This window comes from Pygoscelis adeliae, unplaced genomic scaffold (assembly GCF_000699105.1).
Source record: "Pygoscelis adeliae isolate BGI_AS28 unplaced genomic scaffold, ASM69910v1 Scaffold4, whole genome shotgun sequence".
Lineage (NCBI taxonomy): Eukaryota > Metazoa > Chordata > Aves > Sphenisciformes > Spheniscidae > Pygoscelis > Pygoscelis adeliae.
In genome coordinates this window covers 6679608-6694672 of record NW_008824986.1, presented here as the reverse complement: position 1 = coordinate 6694672, position 15065 = coordinate 6679608, and the positions used below count along the sequence as shown (strand labels likewise).

The following is a 15065-nucleotide window of genomic DNA, read 5'->3' as shown; positions in this document are numbered from 1 at the left end:
GTTTCCTCCTGACTTAAGTGAAACTTGGCTCAAGTCCCTCATTCGTAACCCAGTGGAACAGATGGAAACAGCCTGGTTTCAATGGGCCGTGGGTGAGGCTGCAAGGGGATACGGCAATTCCCAACAGCATCGTTCTTCTCTAGCATCCTTATTCCTTGCAGAGATGCATTCTTTCTAAAGATGTATTGGAGCTCTTGTATGAAGTTGGCTAACACTTTTTCCTTTTTTACAAATCCTTTTCTGTTTGCTAAATATTTCTATATTTTCTCTTAACATGTATTTTATTCAGAGCATAACTTAAAACATGCAGTATCAGTGAGCTGGGTATTTTGACTTCATTTCTTCATAATGTTTATTAGGTGTGAAAAGACACTGCTCATGTGCTGATTATTGGGTGAATTGTGAAATCTGTGAAAACTTACAAAACAGTTAGATATGCAGCAGTTCATATTAACAGTGATCTGGTATCCCTAAGGGTACTAGTGGTAAATTCAAAATTCAAAAAAAAAAAAGAAAAAGATTTCTGATATTTTGTAGCCAAGTGTATAAGCTAAATATGGCAGTTCTGCTCTCTGAGCAAGATTTACATATAAGTGAAGGTTTGGTTTGTTTCTTTTTCTTAGTGTCTCCGTTAGTGATTTTTAACAGACAATTTGCCCAGAAGACACGGGTGAGACACAAATGTGCTGTGGAGGGAAGCCTTGTCTGGTTGGGCTGCTGACTTATAGCTAGGATGCTCAGGAGGTGTTTCTAGCTGTCGTCAAATCTCTGCCTGACTTCAGGTGTGACACCTGGCCCATCCCATGCCTAAGATTATTTTCAGTGGGAACCAAGCTATTCATATAACTTTACACTCAGTAAATTCGCCTGCTGTAGCTGCCACAGGGAAGTGGGAAGCCCCAGTTCTACAGGAGAACAGTGATGACTTGCTGTTGCTGAAGTTAGCGCTACTCCAGCTTAGAACTGCTGTTCTGACTTATGAAAACCTTGGCTTTTTAACTAAAACTGACAGTAGTAACACTCTCGTTTTGTCTTTTGTATCTGTGTATAACTTAGACCTCTTATGTGTGTGTCTCTGCAGCTCTTTCCTTTAAGAAGACAAAATTTGTCTCTCAATTTGTCATGAGAGATTGTACAAGTACATGGATGAACACCAATAATTAAATTCAGCTCTCACTGAATCCTGCAGAGCTTTGGTATATTGAATTGCCAGCTTCCTTCAGGAAGGAATATAAGGCTGAGTTAATAACCCTCAGAGCACATAATAATTTCCAGAACTGTTTTTTATTTCCCTTCCACATGCTATGATGTTATCACGTGATAGAAATCTGTGTACCTAAAATAATTCCAGCTAATTGAAGGGGGCTTATAAAAAAGATGGCGGCGAACTTTTTAGCAGGGCCTGTTGCGACAGGACAAGGGGGAATGGCTTTAAACTGAAGAGGGGTAGATATAGACTAGATATAAGGAAGAAATTTTTTAGGCTGAGGGTGGTGAAACGCTGGAACAGGTTGCCCAGAGAGGTGGTGGATGCCCCATCCCTGGAAATATTCCAGGTCAGGTTGGACGGGGCTCTGAGCAACCTGATCTAGTTGAAGATGTCCCTGCCTACGGCAGGGGGGGTGGACTAAATGACCTTGAGAGGTCCCTTCCAACACAAACTATTCTATGATTCTATGATTGTGTGACAATACATATAAATGACCATTATGTTCATTACAGTTTTCCCATCCTAGTTCCAGTTCTCACACCAAGTATTCATTTAGTGCTGCCCACTTCAAATGTTAAGAAGCCCCATTGTGTGATACTGAGCACCAAATCTTAAGTGATGGTAATGTGACATTTGAACAGCTTCTCTTTTCTGAACTCGTTTGTCATCTCTAAATTGGATATCTCTCTCAGCTTTATCTTCTCTAGCAATGTTCTTGCCAGAAACTTGCCCAGTGTGAAAAGCAGCACATTGTCTCTTTGGTTACTATAATGCAGAAGATCTCCCTTTCACCAGAATTTACCTAAAGCTCTCTTGGTCTTTCCCAGGGACCATCTTCCCGTCTGAGATCATGCTGGAAGGCTCACACTTGATTCCATGAGATTTTGGACCTCCAGCCCCCGCCAGGACTGCCCTGGTCAAGCAGATGTTTGTGGGAGAGGAATGGTGTTAATCCCCAGCGCTGTCACCTTCGGTGGGTACTGCAGCTCATCCCCCTAAAGCATCATCACAATAAATCTCCAACAAGTCTGTCAGTTTGATCATATTTTTGCTTCCTTTCTAAATCAGTTTACGGGCCGAGGGACATGCTCACTAGTAAATAAATGGGTAGAGATGGGCTGAAATTAAGGAGGGGAGTCTCAGCAACTGTCAAGAAAAGGTTATTTAAACTAGGATATTTAGTAGTGAAAAATCAGGTTTAAAATAATCTGATCCTCATTTTTTTTCAGGCTGAAGGAGCAGTTTTTCATTAGAGTTTGATGGGCATCTAACAACTTGCAACTGTTTTCACTTGGGAGATTAATCGACTTTCCATTCAAATTCTTGTCTGTTGCTGCTAAATGTAAATTTTTATCTTAGTTTAGAACTGGGCACACATCTACTGAGAAACAAAACAAACTGTCAAATAGAAATATCTTTTTTTGGATAACCATGGTCAGCCTAAAAAAAGGTTCCTCCTCCTGTCAGTGCCCTTCCAGGCTGCCCAGTTCCTCAAAGCTGAGTTTGATGAGGATGTCATTCTGGAAATTAGTCTTAATTCTGAAATCTAAACCACAATGTTTTTGTTGTCACACTAGAGTCTGTTATTTTCAAGCTTATTTATAAATTGAATAAATCCAAGAACTGAAAATCTTTTATAACAGTGTTGCAGTTAAATACTGCCTTTTCCACTCTCAAATCCAGCTGTGTTGTGTGTTCATGCGGAAGAGGGTTGGAGAGGTAGTGTTAAATAGTTATTTAGGGATGTTAATAACATGCTTAAAACATTTCCATAAAGTGCTTTTGGATCATACGATGCCATCTGTGTTACAGTTGATTGTAGTTAATTATACAGGCATGAATTCCTTGGGAAAATGGATGGCATTACTCAAACAGTTTGTTTGTGATCGAGATAATGGAATGACACAATATTAAACTGACAGAATTAAGTCTGAAATGCATTCCTCACTAATAATCCTCCACAAATCAGTGGAATTATTCTGAGTTGCTCCAGTTTAACCGAGAATTTGGCTAGGTGTACTATGTAATATTATTGCAATAACTCCCATGTATTTTTGTACCTTAAGTGTTGTGGAGTATCTGAGAAAAAAGAAAAATTAGCTTCCTACATAATAGCCACTGTTTATTATTTCACTTTCTGCAATTTAGCCATAAAAGATGTAGAAGTTAAACAGGTGGCGTGCTTAGATGACAATAAACTTGTGTTAAGATATACATGTTGATATTTAGCAGCAATTATGTCTTCCAGTACTGAAATTCTATTAATCTCTTCTGTTTTACTATAAACCATTAACTACTCACATAATTGACACCCAGCTGTGTTTTGCATTTAAAAAAAACCCAACAAACTGTGTAAAACTTATGATGAAAAATCAGTGGATGTGATTTAGTTATGTATGTGTGTGATGCAAACAGGTAACGATACACACAAGTCTGCATATAGGAATCTATGTAAACTACATATGTATAGCTTACAAGGCACAGGATTTGCTTGGGTTTTGTAAACGTGGTCCACCCATCAATGAGTTAAAGCTAACTATGGTTGAACGATTAATCTTTGAGGAAAAAATCAGGTCAGTCAGGATTTGACATGTGTCTGTTAAAGCTGTTGTTGGAATTAATCCTAAGCAAAACATTGGCTAGACTTCCATCTGCAGAGACTCATTACTGTATGGTGGGGTTTGGGGGGAGGGGGTGTTTGTTATTTTTAATTGAAATCAGATATTATTTCATCAAAGACAAGTTTCAGAACTTATTTCACACTGGGAAACATGGGTTGGTTGGTTTTTTTTTTCCCTTATGGAAACTGAGATTTGCTCTAAACCAGCCAACTGTTGGTAAAGGAGTACATTAACTTTGCAATATGGGTAGCCCACGAGGGATTTGCTAGCATATGGTAGTGTGTAGTAGTTCTGTTTAGAGTAGAAATCTTCAAGACAAGACACTATTTCCCAGTGAGCATGGCACTGGATTAAAAGCAGGGCCCTGCACACAAGTCTCTCTCATACTGAATTAGTGTCCTGTGTACTCGGGCTTTGCTTACACTGGTGTCTTCTGCTAGTTTTAATGAGAAGTTTTGTTCTGAACCTGAAAATTTCTCAGCAAACACGTGGTCAAGACAGATATGCTCCATTGGAAGTTTGGGTTGAGTTAACCACATTTGGTTGTATTCTACAAAAAAAAAAAAGTGTTTTATCAAACTAGTCTCAACTTAACCATTATCTAAACAGCACAGAGAAAAAAATCCTCATGGGATGTATACAGAAAATATGCAACATAACCATATATACATGACAATACATGTCTTGGCAATTATTTCTTGATCTTGGCACTTTCAAGACTTTCTGCCTGCTTACTGTATTTTCCATGTAATTTCCAACAGATTTTCTTCTCCTCACATTGCAGCTGAGTGAATAATATACTATTTGTGACAAATGTTTGTACAGGGGAAAAAAAAAACAACACAAAAAAAAACCCACAAAACCAGCACGTGATGTGATTACATTGGCAGAGCACTTTGGCTTAGCATGAAATACCTTTTCAGAGCAAAACTCATTTTCTTGCATTCAGATCTGTAGACTGCTGAAATCCTAAATGAAAAGTTGAGATTACTCAAGAAGAACTTCCCCATATGAGGAAATGGAAATTCAGCCATAGACAATATTATATTTTCTTTCTATTAGAATACTTTGAGATGCACCAGAGACTCAAAAAGGTTTGTCTAAACTAATTATAATAATTTGTCAAAAAAAGAAAAAAACAGTGTTCACAAGGCTGTATCATCATACATTTAAAACTTTCAGTATTTGTAAGAATAGTGTTTTGCTTAAGCTATGTTTTGCTTGAAATATTGGTACTCTGGGTAGGGATTTAGTCATTTATTTTTAAGTGCAGTGAAACATTGATTTCAGAAACTACTCTCTAGAAAACATGTTCTCCAATTAGCCTTGATGTCTGAATTGCAAGTCAGGAGGCAAAAAGAATGATGAGCCCTGCTAAAGGCAGCTTATGATGCATTATTAATGCTATTTTCAATATCAAACATGCCAGGAATCATATGCATAATATATTCTCCCAAAATCAAAAATATGAAGACCTTTCTGTTCTATTAAGATGATGTGTCTTGTAGATGTCCCCCTCTACATAACTCATCACACACAAAAAAAAAGGTAAAAATACAAAGGCAACGTAACTGGTTTTCTAGGAAATGGCTTCTGTGCCCACTACTGCCCAGCACTCCAATGATGGTGTCCCACTGAGCTGGTCTGTTAGCTGTAGGGGCCTGGACTTTTTAAGGGTCTATGGTCAGTTTTGGCACCTCGGCATTAGCCTCCTGGGCTTACCTCATGTTAGCTTGCTGTCAGAGCAGAGCACTGAGCAACCCGGGAATGGCAGGTTTGCATTCCCCCGCCAGCATGACAAACCATCTCTTTGCTGCGTTCTGTATCAGCACAATGATGTTGGCTTGGAAACATTTTTTGTGGAAAGTTTTTCTCCCGGTATTTGGGAGAAATGTTCTTTTAAGACTGGCATTTGTCCACCAGTCCCCAGATGGCTTTTCTGTGCACAGGCATGCACCAGCAGACACTGCTGTCTCTGGATTACAAGACCGGCACTTTTATTAATACAGATAACTACTTTCATAGTTCCCAACAACGATGCTTGTCCCATTGCATACACAGAAGCTCATGATTGTCACTAGAAAGCTGTCTTACTCTGTTGAGTCTGATTTCCCATTATTATCCCTGAAAATAACAAGCCAGCATACACCAAATGGACCGATGACTCGAAACTGTAAATCCCTTTATGGTCTGCAGGGCAACAAATATGGGAGGGGACCTCTGTGTGTATCACCAGTTCTTGAAAATAAAACCATTGCTTTTGGGTTTTCCCCTTCAATCTGTACAGCAACCTGGCTGTTTGAGAAATTTTGGTTGGGAGCCCTGGCCCAAAACAATTCTGCAGTTATTTCCCCATGCAGTCTGCTGCAGCCCACGTCGGTGTGACGTATACCTGCAGCCAGAGGCACATCTGTGGGTGGGAGAAGGGAGCTGGGATTCCCTTCGCTCTTGTTTGTGCCCATTCTTGGCAGTATTTTCCTCTGTGATGCCCAGCTCTGAGAGATGTGCCATTTAAGGATGAGGAAGCCACAGCCCTCTGGGCTGTGCAGGCACGCCCGGGGGGAAAGGTGCCAGGGGAGAAAGGGCTCCTGTGCCCCCATGTCCCCTTGCACCCGTCCTGCTGCTTCCTGCACCAGTGTCTTACCCTCAAACCAGAAACTAGTGCTGCCTGGTAGGAGCTGGGCAGGAGGACAGGAGGCAAAGTGCTTGGTGCAGTGGGCTGAGACCTCCCAAGGAAAGGCAGAGCAGCAGAGAAATTATCTCACCAGAAACAGTCTGCTTCCGGGGAGTAAATCACAGGTCATGTGTCAGACCGCAAGTGTGTGAGTACCTGTCTGCTGCCTGCTTTTCTTTTATTTATCCTTCCTGTAGCTTTCTTCAGCGTGGAAAAAAACAGTGATAAGTGAATGGTGTATGTAATGTGTTTATTGAAGCTTTTATTCTCTGACATGAAGTCTCTGTTGTAAATACCAATAATGGTTGCTTTTTGATGGTTTTGCCTTCAAAATCAATGTCCTTGCAGGTGAACAGCAAGTCTGATTATGTTTCTTGGTTTACCAGAGATAAATCAACCTGGTCAATATTCATATATACTGCTCACACTGTTTTAATCTTTCCATACTTAAAAGTTCAAGAGCCTGTAGGCCTCATTAGTTTAAGGTTTCATAATGTCTTTGAAACCGATGGAGTTTCATGAATGTAGATTATCTAAAGATCTTTGTATTATTACTCATAATTCATTAATTTACATAGGATAAAGTAGAATTACAGGTAAACCGTTGAAGTGAGCATTTGGTAACACTGAAGCTCCTCAGTCCTAGGCTGACTTTCCTTCCCTCTCATCCCCCAGGAAGGACAGAGTTGAGTCTGTAAGCTCAGAGGCATTTGGTCCCTGTCTTGCTGGGAGGGAAAGCGGGAGCCTCCTGGGCCCCAGCTGGCACCCTAGCGAGGGTGGGGACACCCCCTTTTCTGTCATTCTCAAGCATGTGCCTTTTCCGCTTCAGAAGGGACGTGCAGAGCATCTCTGCTAGCTGGGACAGCTGCCAGCAGGGCCTGAGCTTTGATGTATCCAGGAACAAACCCAGCTGTAGCATCACTGATGGGTGCTGCCACTTCTTGACCAGCACTTCCATCCCCCACTGGTTTCTAAATGCATGTGGAAAGGCTGCCACCACCTCCGCAGGCTCCTTCCCACTCCATATAAGCAAATCTACAACTAACATAGCTCATTTTTGCCTTGAGAAAGGGGAAATATACTCCTTTCTTGCAGGTCGTCTTCTGAGAAACCTTCCCTGCCTCCCCCACAGGTTTTTGGAAACATGGCGTGCAGAGTAGTTTTCCATTGTTCTGCAGATCTCGTTGCTATTAGTATGGTTGTGCAGACCGACCATTACCAAGGCTGATCAAATTCCTATTATCTGGATCTCTTAATCCTTGGATGTTATTCTTGGCTATTCAAGTTTTATCATTATGTCCCTTTTCATCCTTAAAGATTTAACTGAAAGAGTCCTCAGCTAATTTCTGCATAGTTCTTTCTGAAGCAGTCTTATTACTTTAAGTACTGGCAAAGGACATGATTTTTCTCTGGGAAAATCTCATTATGGCTTCAGCATTCCAGTCTGGAAGACATTTCTGATGTCGGCCCCTTCACCCACACTGCACCGATGGGAGCCTGTAGGGTCTGAACATCAGTGCTGTCCCCTTTGTCACCTCAAACTTACCATGGGACATGTAGACATGAGCCATAGCTGAGCTTGCAGAGGAGAATGTCTCCTGGCATTGATGTCTGGGGGGATGGATGCCAGATACAGGCGGTGACTTTGGGTAGTGAAGCCTTAGCAAAGCTTGGCTGAGGGTGGGCAACTGCAGCCTCTGGCAGATATTCAGCTTACTGCACTTGGGCTGCTTTCATGGGACAACAGGGAACACCTTGCTGATAATATTTCAGATCATCTTTAAAGGTTTTGTAGACCCGTCCAGAGCAAACGTTGCAATACAAGCCTTTCTTTCTTGAAATAAGCTAACCAATTTTAAATTTTATTTTTTAGTATTTAGGCAGTTGCTTGGCATGAAATGTGTCGACTCATACAATTAAACCTTGATAACATTTTAAACAAAATTTAAAAGCTTAAACACTGAAAGTATGAGGACACGTAGTTCTAGAAATAGAGCTCAGACAGAATTCCCACCAAGCGAACCGTGCTTAGAAACCATTAGGTCCCCAGCTCTGCAGGGGAGGTGCCAGGATGGTGTGCTCCTCTGCATGATGCTCCTGAGAGGCTCTCTGAGACAGTACCAGCATGTGGAGCGAAATGGTCGACCTTCTGCTACTTGGATTCACAGGGACGCCCAGGGAGTGTGTGCGCCGAGTACCTGACTACTCTGTGCTATTACCATGCACTGCCTCCCAGAAAATCAGCTGCTGGGCTTGCACTCCTCCTGGCATGCCTCTAATACCATTTTTGCCTTTCAGCTTACTTGTATCAATTCCTTAGTTTTATTTTCTGTAAACAAACAATAATTCTTGTAGCCCTTGTCTGTCAAAAATAATCCTTCTGATTTGAATTATTTTCACAAATCCCTGTATCATTCAAATTATTATTTGTCTAACATTCAAATGCAAGCAGTTAAAAGCTTGTATTATGCAGGAATAGGGAAGCGATCATCCCCCTATACTCAGCACTGGTGAGGCCGCACCTCGAATACTGTGTTCAGTTTTGGGCCCCTCACTACAGGAAAGACATTGAGGTGCTGGAGCATGTCCAGAGAAGGGCAATGAAGCTGGTGAAGGGTCTAGAGCACAAGTCCTATGAGGAGCGGCTGAGGGAACTGGGGTTGTTTAGCCTGGAGAAAAGGAGGCTGAGGGGAGACCTCATCGCACTCTACAACTACCTGAAAGGAGGTTGTAGCGAGGTGGGTGTCGGTCTCTTCTCCCAAGTAACAAGCAATAGGACAAGAGGAAATGGCCTCAGGTTGCACCAGGGGAGGTTTAGATCGGATATTAGGAAAAAATTCTTCACCGAAAGGGTTGTCAAGCACTGGAACAGGCTGGCCAGGAAGGGGGGTGAGTCACCATCCCTGGAGGTATTTAAAAGACGTGTAGATGTGGTGCTTAGGGACATGGTTTAGCGGTGGACTTGGCAGTGTTAGGTTAATGGTTGGACTTGATGATCTTAAAGGTCTTTTCCAACCTAAACGATTCTATGATTCTCATTTCCTCAGGTTGTGAAATAACCTGACTCCACCTACTGCATCTATTATTATAACATACCATTTAAGAAAATAATTGTAATATGCACAAATGCTTCATTCATCACAGTAGGTAGAATTCAGTGCCTGTGGCTATAGACTGCCCCATTTTTTTATCTATAAAGAAAGAGGGTTTTCTTAAGACCTCCGTTGTAGAACAATCACTGATGGATTGCATCTTCTTACACAAAGAAGCAAGAATCTTAAATGCTAAGAACATCTACTCCTTTTTATAGGTTTTTCAGGCAATATCTGTAAAATGTTATTTATTTCTATTTCTTTGACCAGCCAAACACACTTTTTTAATAGAAACTTCAAGGCTACAAAGCCAAGCCTGACTGAGAAACAACAGAATTAAGACTGTTTGTACTACCTTGGTTTGGTCAACTAATATCAGGAATTTCACACACACACACACACACACACACACACTTTTTTCTCTGTCTCAGCCTTCCCACTCTTACTGTGACCCAGTGGCTGCTTGTCCTGCTTGATTTCCTTGACTCTCAGCAGCTTTGCCTGGTTACTCCCAAACTCCAACCACTTCTCCCGGATGCTCTCAGCCCTCTCCCAGCTTCATATCCCATTTATATATCCCCTGAGGCGGCTGCCTCCCTCTGCTCTTTTCTCCCTAATGGATGCAGGTTTTTGCTTTTAGAATTCAAATTGGGCTGTTCTAGTATTATTAATAATTATTATTATTTCATTATTATTATTATTATTATATTGTTATTTTACTATTATTGTTTCTTGTTATTTTATTATTACAGCTGCCCTGAACTGTTAAGCCTCTTTACTCGTGCTTGGACAGGGAATAGTGCTGCTCTGTTGTGCTTTTGACTATGAGTCAGGATGAATAAACCAATGCATTGAAGGTCATAATCCAAAAAGATTATCCACATTAATAAGGTTAGTATTAACAAGGTTGGAAATATTTTCCCAAATCTGAGCTTTTTTGTGTATTTCTATAGTATAACTTAAACAGATCTTTAAAACAAGGGTTTACTTCAAACTAGAAATGTAGTGACAGTTAAAAATTAATCCAAATAAATTTTTGAACTGAGAAATACATGTAATCTGTTCAGGATATAGTTTTATCTAAGCAAGTCAAAGTTTTCCAAAGTGAAACATTTTTTCATTAGATTTTACATTCTTCTGTAAATGTATATGTTGTTGTAAAAATCCCGATCTGTTCTGCTGTTTGCTCTGAAACAACGAAAGCATGTTGTCCTCGTCCTTGGGTCAGAAGTTGGCCCAAGTCTTGTCTGAGAACTTTGTTGAAAGACAGAGCCTTTACACCACTGGATTTCACATCTCATCTCTCACTACGGTCTTTAGGATCATCCAGTTGTCTGAATATTAATTTGATCCTTCTCTTTGCTGATGATGTTTCCCCATTTTGCATTACCATGAGTGTGTATCTTTTGTGTGAGCTTGTTAGCTGGTCCTCTAGGTGTTTCATTCATGATTTCACTCCCATTAATTTTTTTCATAGACAATTATAAAATAAACTTTGATAGTGAGTCTGAGCTTTGTCTAGAGAAGCAGAGGCAACAGTTTCTTTGCCTGTGTTGCTGTTTATCTTTTAAATAGGAATGAACTGGGTTTTCACAGCTGTAGTCTATATCCACAGATTGAAAAATTGCATGGGATGATTACCAAGGAGCCTCTGCATCAGCGTGGGGATTCTCCTTCCACAGTGCTTTGACAAAGTAGCATTGTTATAAGAGAAGATCCTTCAGAAAGTATACAAAATGTGAAAGAAACACTGGGGAAACATCCATATTTTGGGATAGAGCAGACAGTACCTACGTTCCACTGCTCCAGAGCTAAACAAAGCCTCCAGGACACAGCGTTTTGCCCAGAATTTCTTGCTATCCTCAGGTTTCTATTAAATTAAATCTGTTCATGCTATTGGTGAGCACTGAGTTAAATACCGATCAGAGGAAGAATTGACAGCAACCTGAACACCCTCCTCTACTGACTTGTTCAGCACAGAGTGATCAAGTGCATAATATTAATGGACTGTCTGTCTGCATCAACAGCTCTAAGAAATGAATCAAATTAAGTAAGGACAAACTGTGATACCTTCAGTCAAGTTCACCTCTGTACAGACAACTCACAGATCACAGGGATTTAATTTGATTTGATGAATAGTTTAATTATTTATTTTTACATAGAACTCTGATAGAGTTTTCTGAACCATGGGATGGATGCAGCATAAAAATGGCATTAACAGATAGAAAATACCATCTTTCTCCCTACTTTTATCTGTCTTTGCCTCAGATTTTAAATTCTGCGGAGTGAGTTGGTGTCTTGCTCTTAGGCTCCTTATGCCTGACAGTTATACTAAGCTAGAATATGTTTTTTGCAAGGATATGAGGTTTTCAATAACTCTTGTACTCTTTCCTTAATAGTATTGATTATAAAGGACATTTGAGTTTCATTGATAATATGATCTTCTAAGTTTGGCACAGTCTCTACAGACTTTAAGAATGCTTACCCATTCCAGAATACTGCTGTTTATTCTTGGGCAATGTCTCTGTTGGAGAATTTTGAAATAAAAATCAACAAATGCATGTAGCTTTTAGCACTGTACTTGATATTATGTGTTTTGTTGACAAAACTGAAGTTATCACTATAAATTGTGTACGTTGTATAGTTTATGAATGTGTTGGGATTAATGGGTAGACATAGAGTGCAAACTATATTAATATATGAATTCTGTGAAGCTGGGTCCACTTTTGCCCAGTTCTCCACTGTTTAATAGAATGAATTTGCTTGTCTCAGTTTCGTTTGCTTAGATTTGACTCAAAACCTCTTAGTGCGAATAGAACTCCTACATTGTTACCAGACTTAGATAAACCTATATAGAACTTAATTGCTGTTTTGATGATACACAGCACACTCTTGTATAGAAAGCTTCTGTTGCCTTTGGGTAATCTCTGCTTGCTTCTGTAGCTTCTTCCTTTTTTTTTTAACTTTTATTATTTACATCATGAATATCTGAAAAGTATTTGTAGGAAACCAAACACTCTTTTTCTTAAGACTTTTTTTTTAAAGAACATAAAAGTATTCTGCCTATACTGAAAATAGTTTTCCCAGCTGTTGCTGTCTCCAAGCTGTGACGATGCCAGGGGATGGCACTTGAACGTCCCTCCCAAACATCCACATCCTCCGCACTGTATGAATTCCAGTGCAAATGAAGTGACAGAAAATGTTTATAGTTAAATGTTTTTCTCTATACAGGTATAATACAAAATATTATTACACCTGACAATGTGTCTAGCTCTTACTTAATCCAGGAAAGAGCCACTTTAGCTGGCTGACATGTACCTCGTGCTTTCTAGAAATGTCTTGTGTCTCACTGTGCGTTTGGTGGATATCGCATCGCCTACCCACCTCCGGCACTCTGACAGTAGTTATGTGATTTCCCTCCTTCCAGGCAAGTAAGAAAATGTAGTGGGACGGAGAAAAGGACGAGAAGCCCCGAGCGAGTGCTGGGACGAAGGCCTCCGGGCGGGACTCCCCTCCCTGCCGCGTGGCCTCACCATGTCCAAGAAGGGCACCAGCAGCCGAGCTAGGGGGGAGAAGCTGGACGCCTTGGCTGCCTTGCAGGCTGCCAATGAAGAGCTCAGGGCCAAGCTCACCGACATCCAGATAGAGCTCCAGCAAGAAAAGAGTAAGGTGTGCATCTTTTCCTTTCCTTCCCCCATGAATTAAAATAAAGGTAGTCTGTTGTTTCTGACTGCTAACCATTCTTTGACCCACTTGTAGCTGACTTGTACATGACTTCAACAATAAATCATCAGAGTGCGTGCACCAGGAACTAGCCTTCCGTGGGAAATGAGGCAACCCCTTTATTGCAGATTTTTAAATTGTTCTTGTATTTATAATGTGCATATGGGACAAAAGATCTCTGAAAGAGAGGATGCTTCAGCAGTATAGCTCTTGGTGGGAAAGCTGAGCAGTGAGGATGGCCGGTCCCTGGGCAGGCAGGACTCAGCTTGCAGGCAGCACGCTTGCTCCCGCCAACCAGGAAGAAATGAAGTTGAAAAATTGCATAGCTAAATGCCAGCAAAAGATCTGGAAAAACAAACATCTGCTCAAAACAGATGGCATACTTGTAGTGGTGGGCTGAAAGCTGTCCATGTCCTTTGTTTCTCTCGCTAGAACTTTTTCTAGTAAATATTTACCTATTTACAAGGATGTCTGCATTGAGGGGTTTGAATGCTATTTTCTGTTATTCAGAATTTCTCTTTACTTATTATTCTCTTTCACATTTACTCTAATTTCATTTGGATTTTATGCCTAAAGTCCTTCAAACTGGCTGCATACAATTTTCAGATCTGCGGTAATAGGCCTCAGCTCTGTCTCCCCCTCTGATTGCCAAAGTTTAAGGAGCCGCAATTTCACCCTGAGCCTTGGAGAGAGTGGCAGCCAATGCAGCTTGAGCCTCAACTTTAAGAGCTTTTACCCATAGCCTTCAGACCACTTCTCAGTGAGGGCATGAAAAATTTATTTGCTTTTCCATAATCCCCCAAATTAGTTTCCACTGATAAACTTTGGGGTTTTTTGGTTCCAGAATGCTGATAGAGACATGCATTATCATGCCAGGGACAGAATGATAATCTGCATTTTTCCATTAATTTGCATCATTATCAGGCATTGTAGACTACGAATCTAATTTTTAAGGAAGCTTCTAAGGGGGGGTGTGTGTGTATATATTTAAATAGAACAGCTTTTAATCCTTTTGTTGTGAAGCAGTTTTTGCGATTTTAAGACTGAGGACCCTGTTTTCCTTCCCCCTGTCCTCCCCAGTCCTTTTGATACAACGCTTCTCATCATGGCTCCTCTTGAGTTCATGGTATGGTTTTAAATTGAAATATCATTTGACGCTTCTGTGGTCAGATACAGTTAGTTATCCGTAATGCATAATTCATTGCTGAAAAAGCATCTGATAAAATGCAATTGTTTGGGGCTTCACAGTACCTTGCACAGAGCTTTTTCTGTCTTGCATATGCATGTGCGCACAGCACAATTTGGATCTGCATGCCAAAATACTGGCTTAGCAACTGGTTTCTCATGTATTCTTTCGGGGATGCAGTGTGACAGCTTCTGCAGATATCCAGCTGAAAAATGAAGAATGGACTGAGACTTACTCCACAAGATACTGGCTAATTCCTAAATGTCTATTATCTTAAACATTACTTTGTTTCTAGCAACTATTACACACACATTAGGCTAGTTTCTGAGCATACACTTCCTGTAGTGTTTGGATATTGATGGCTAGTTCAGTTGGGTTTTGTGCTTCTTGCATAACTTTATGATACTTATTTATATTGTGTTAACTCATGCTTTTTAGGGCACTGAATTGGGCAAATTAAAGAATCAATATGATTGCAAGGCATTATTATTTATTTAGAAAAATAGAATATGATGCTAAAATCAGCATTGGTGCCTAGACTTTTATCCTCAGTATCAAT

At 40.5% G+C, this 15065-nt stretch overlaps 1 protein-coding gene across 1 annotated transcript in view; it reads left to right on the top strand.

Annotated features, from left to right (window-relative positions):
• The first annotated feature begins 13131 nt into the window (after positions 1 to 13131).
• The window catches only part of JAKMIP3 (Janus kinase and microtubule interacting protein 3), a 38866-nt gene continuing 36932 nt past the window's right edge, over positions 13132 to 15065 (top strand). Inside the window, exon 1 of the mRNA XM_009325849.1 lies at positions 13132 to 13266. Within this exon, the coding sequence (XP_009324124.1) occupies positions 13132 to 13266 (135 nt within the window). The remainder of the gene's footprint in view (positions 13267 to 15065) is intronic.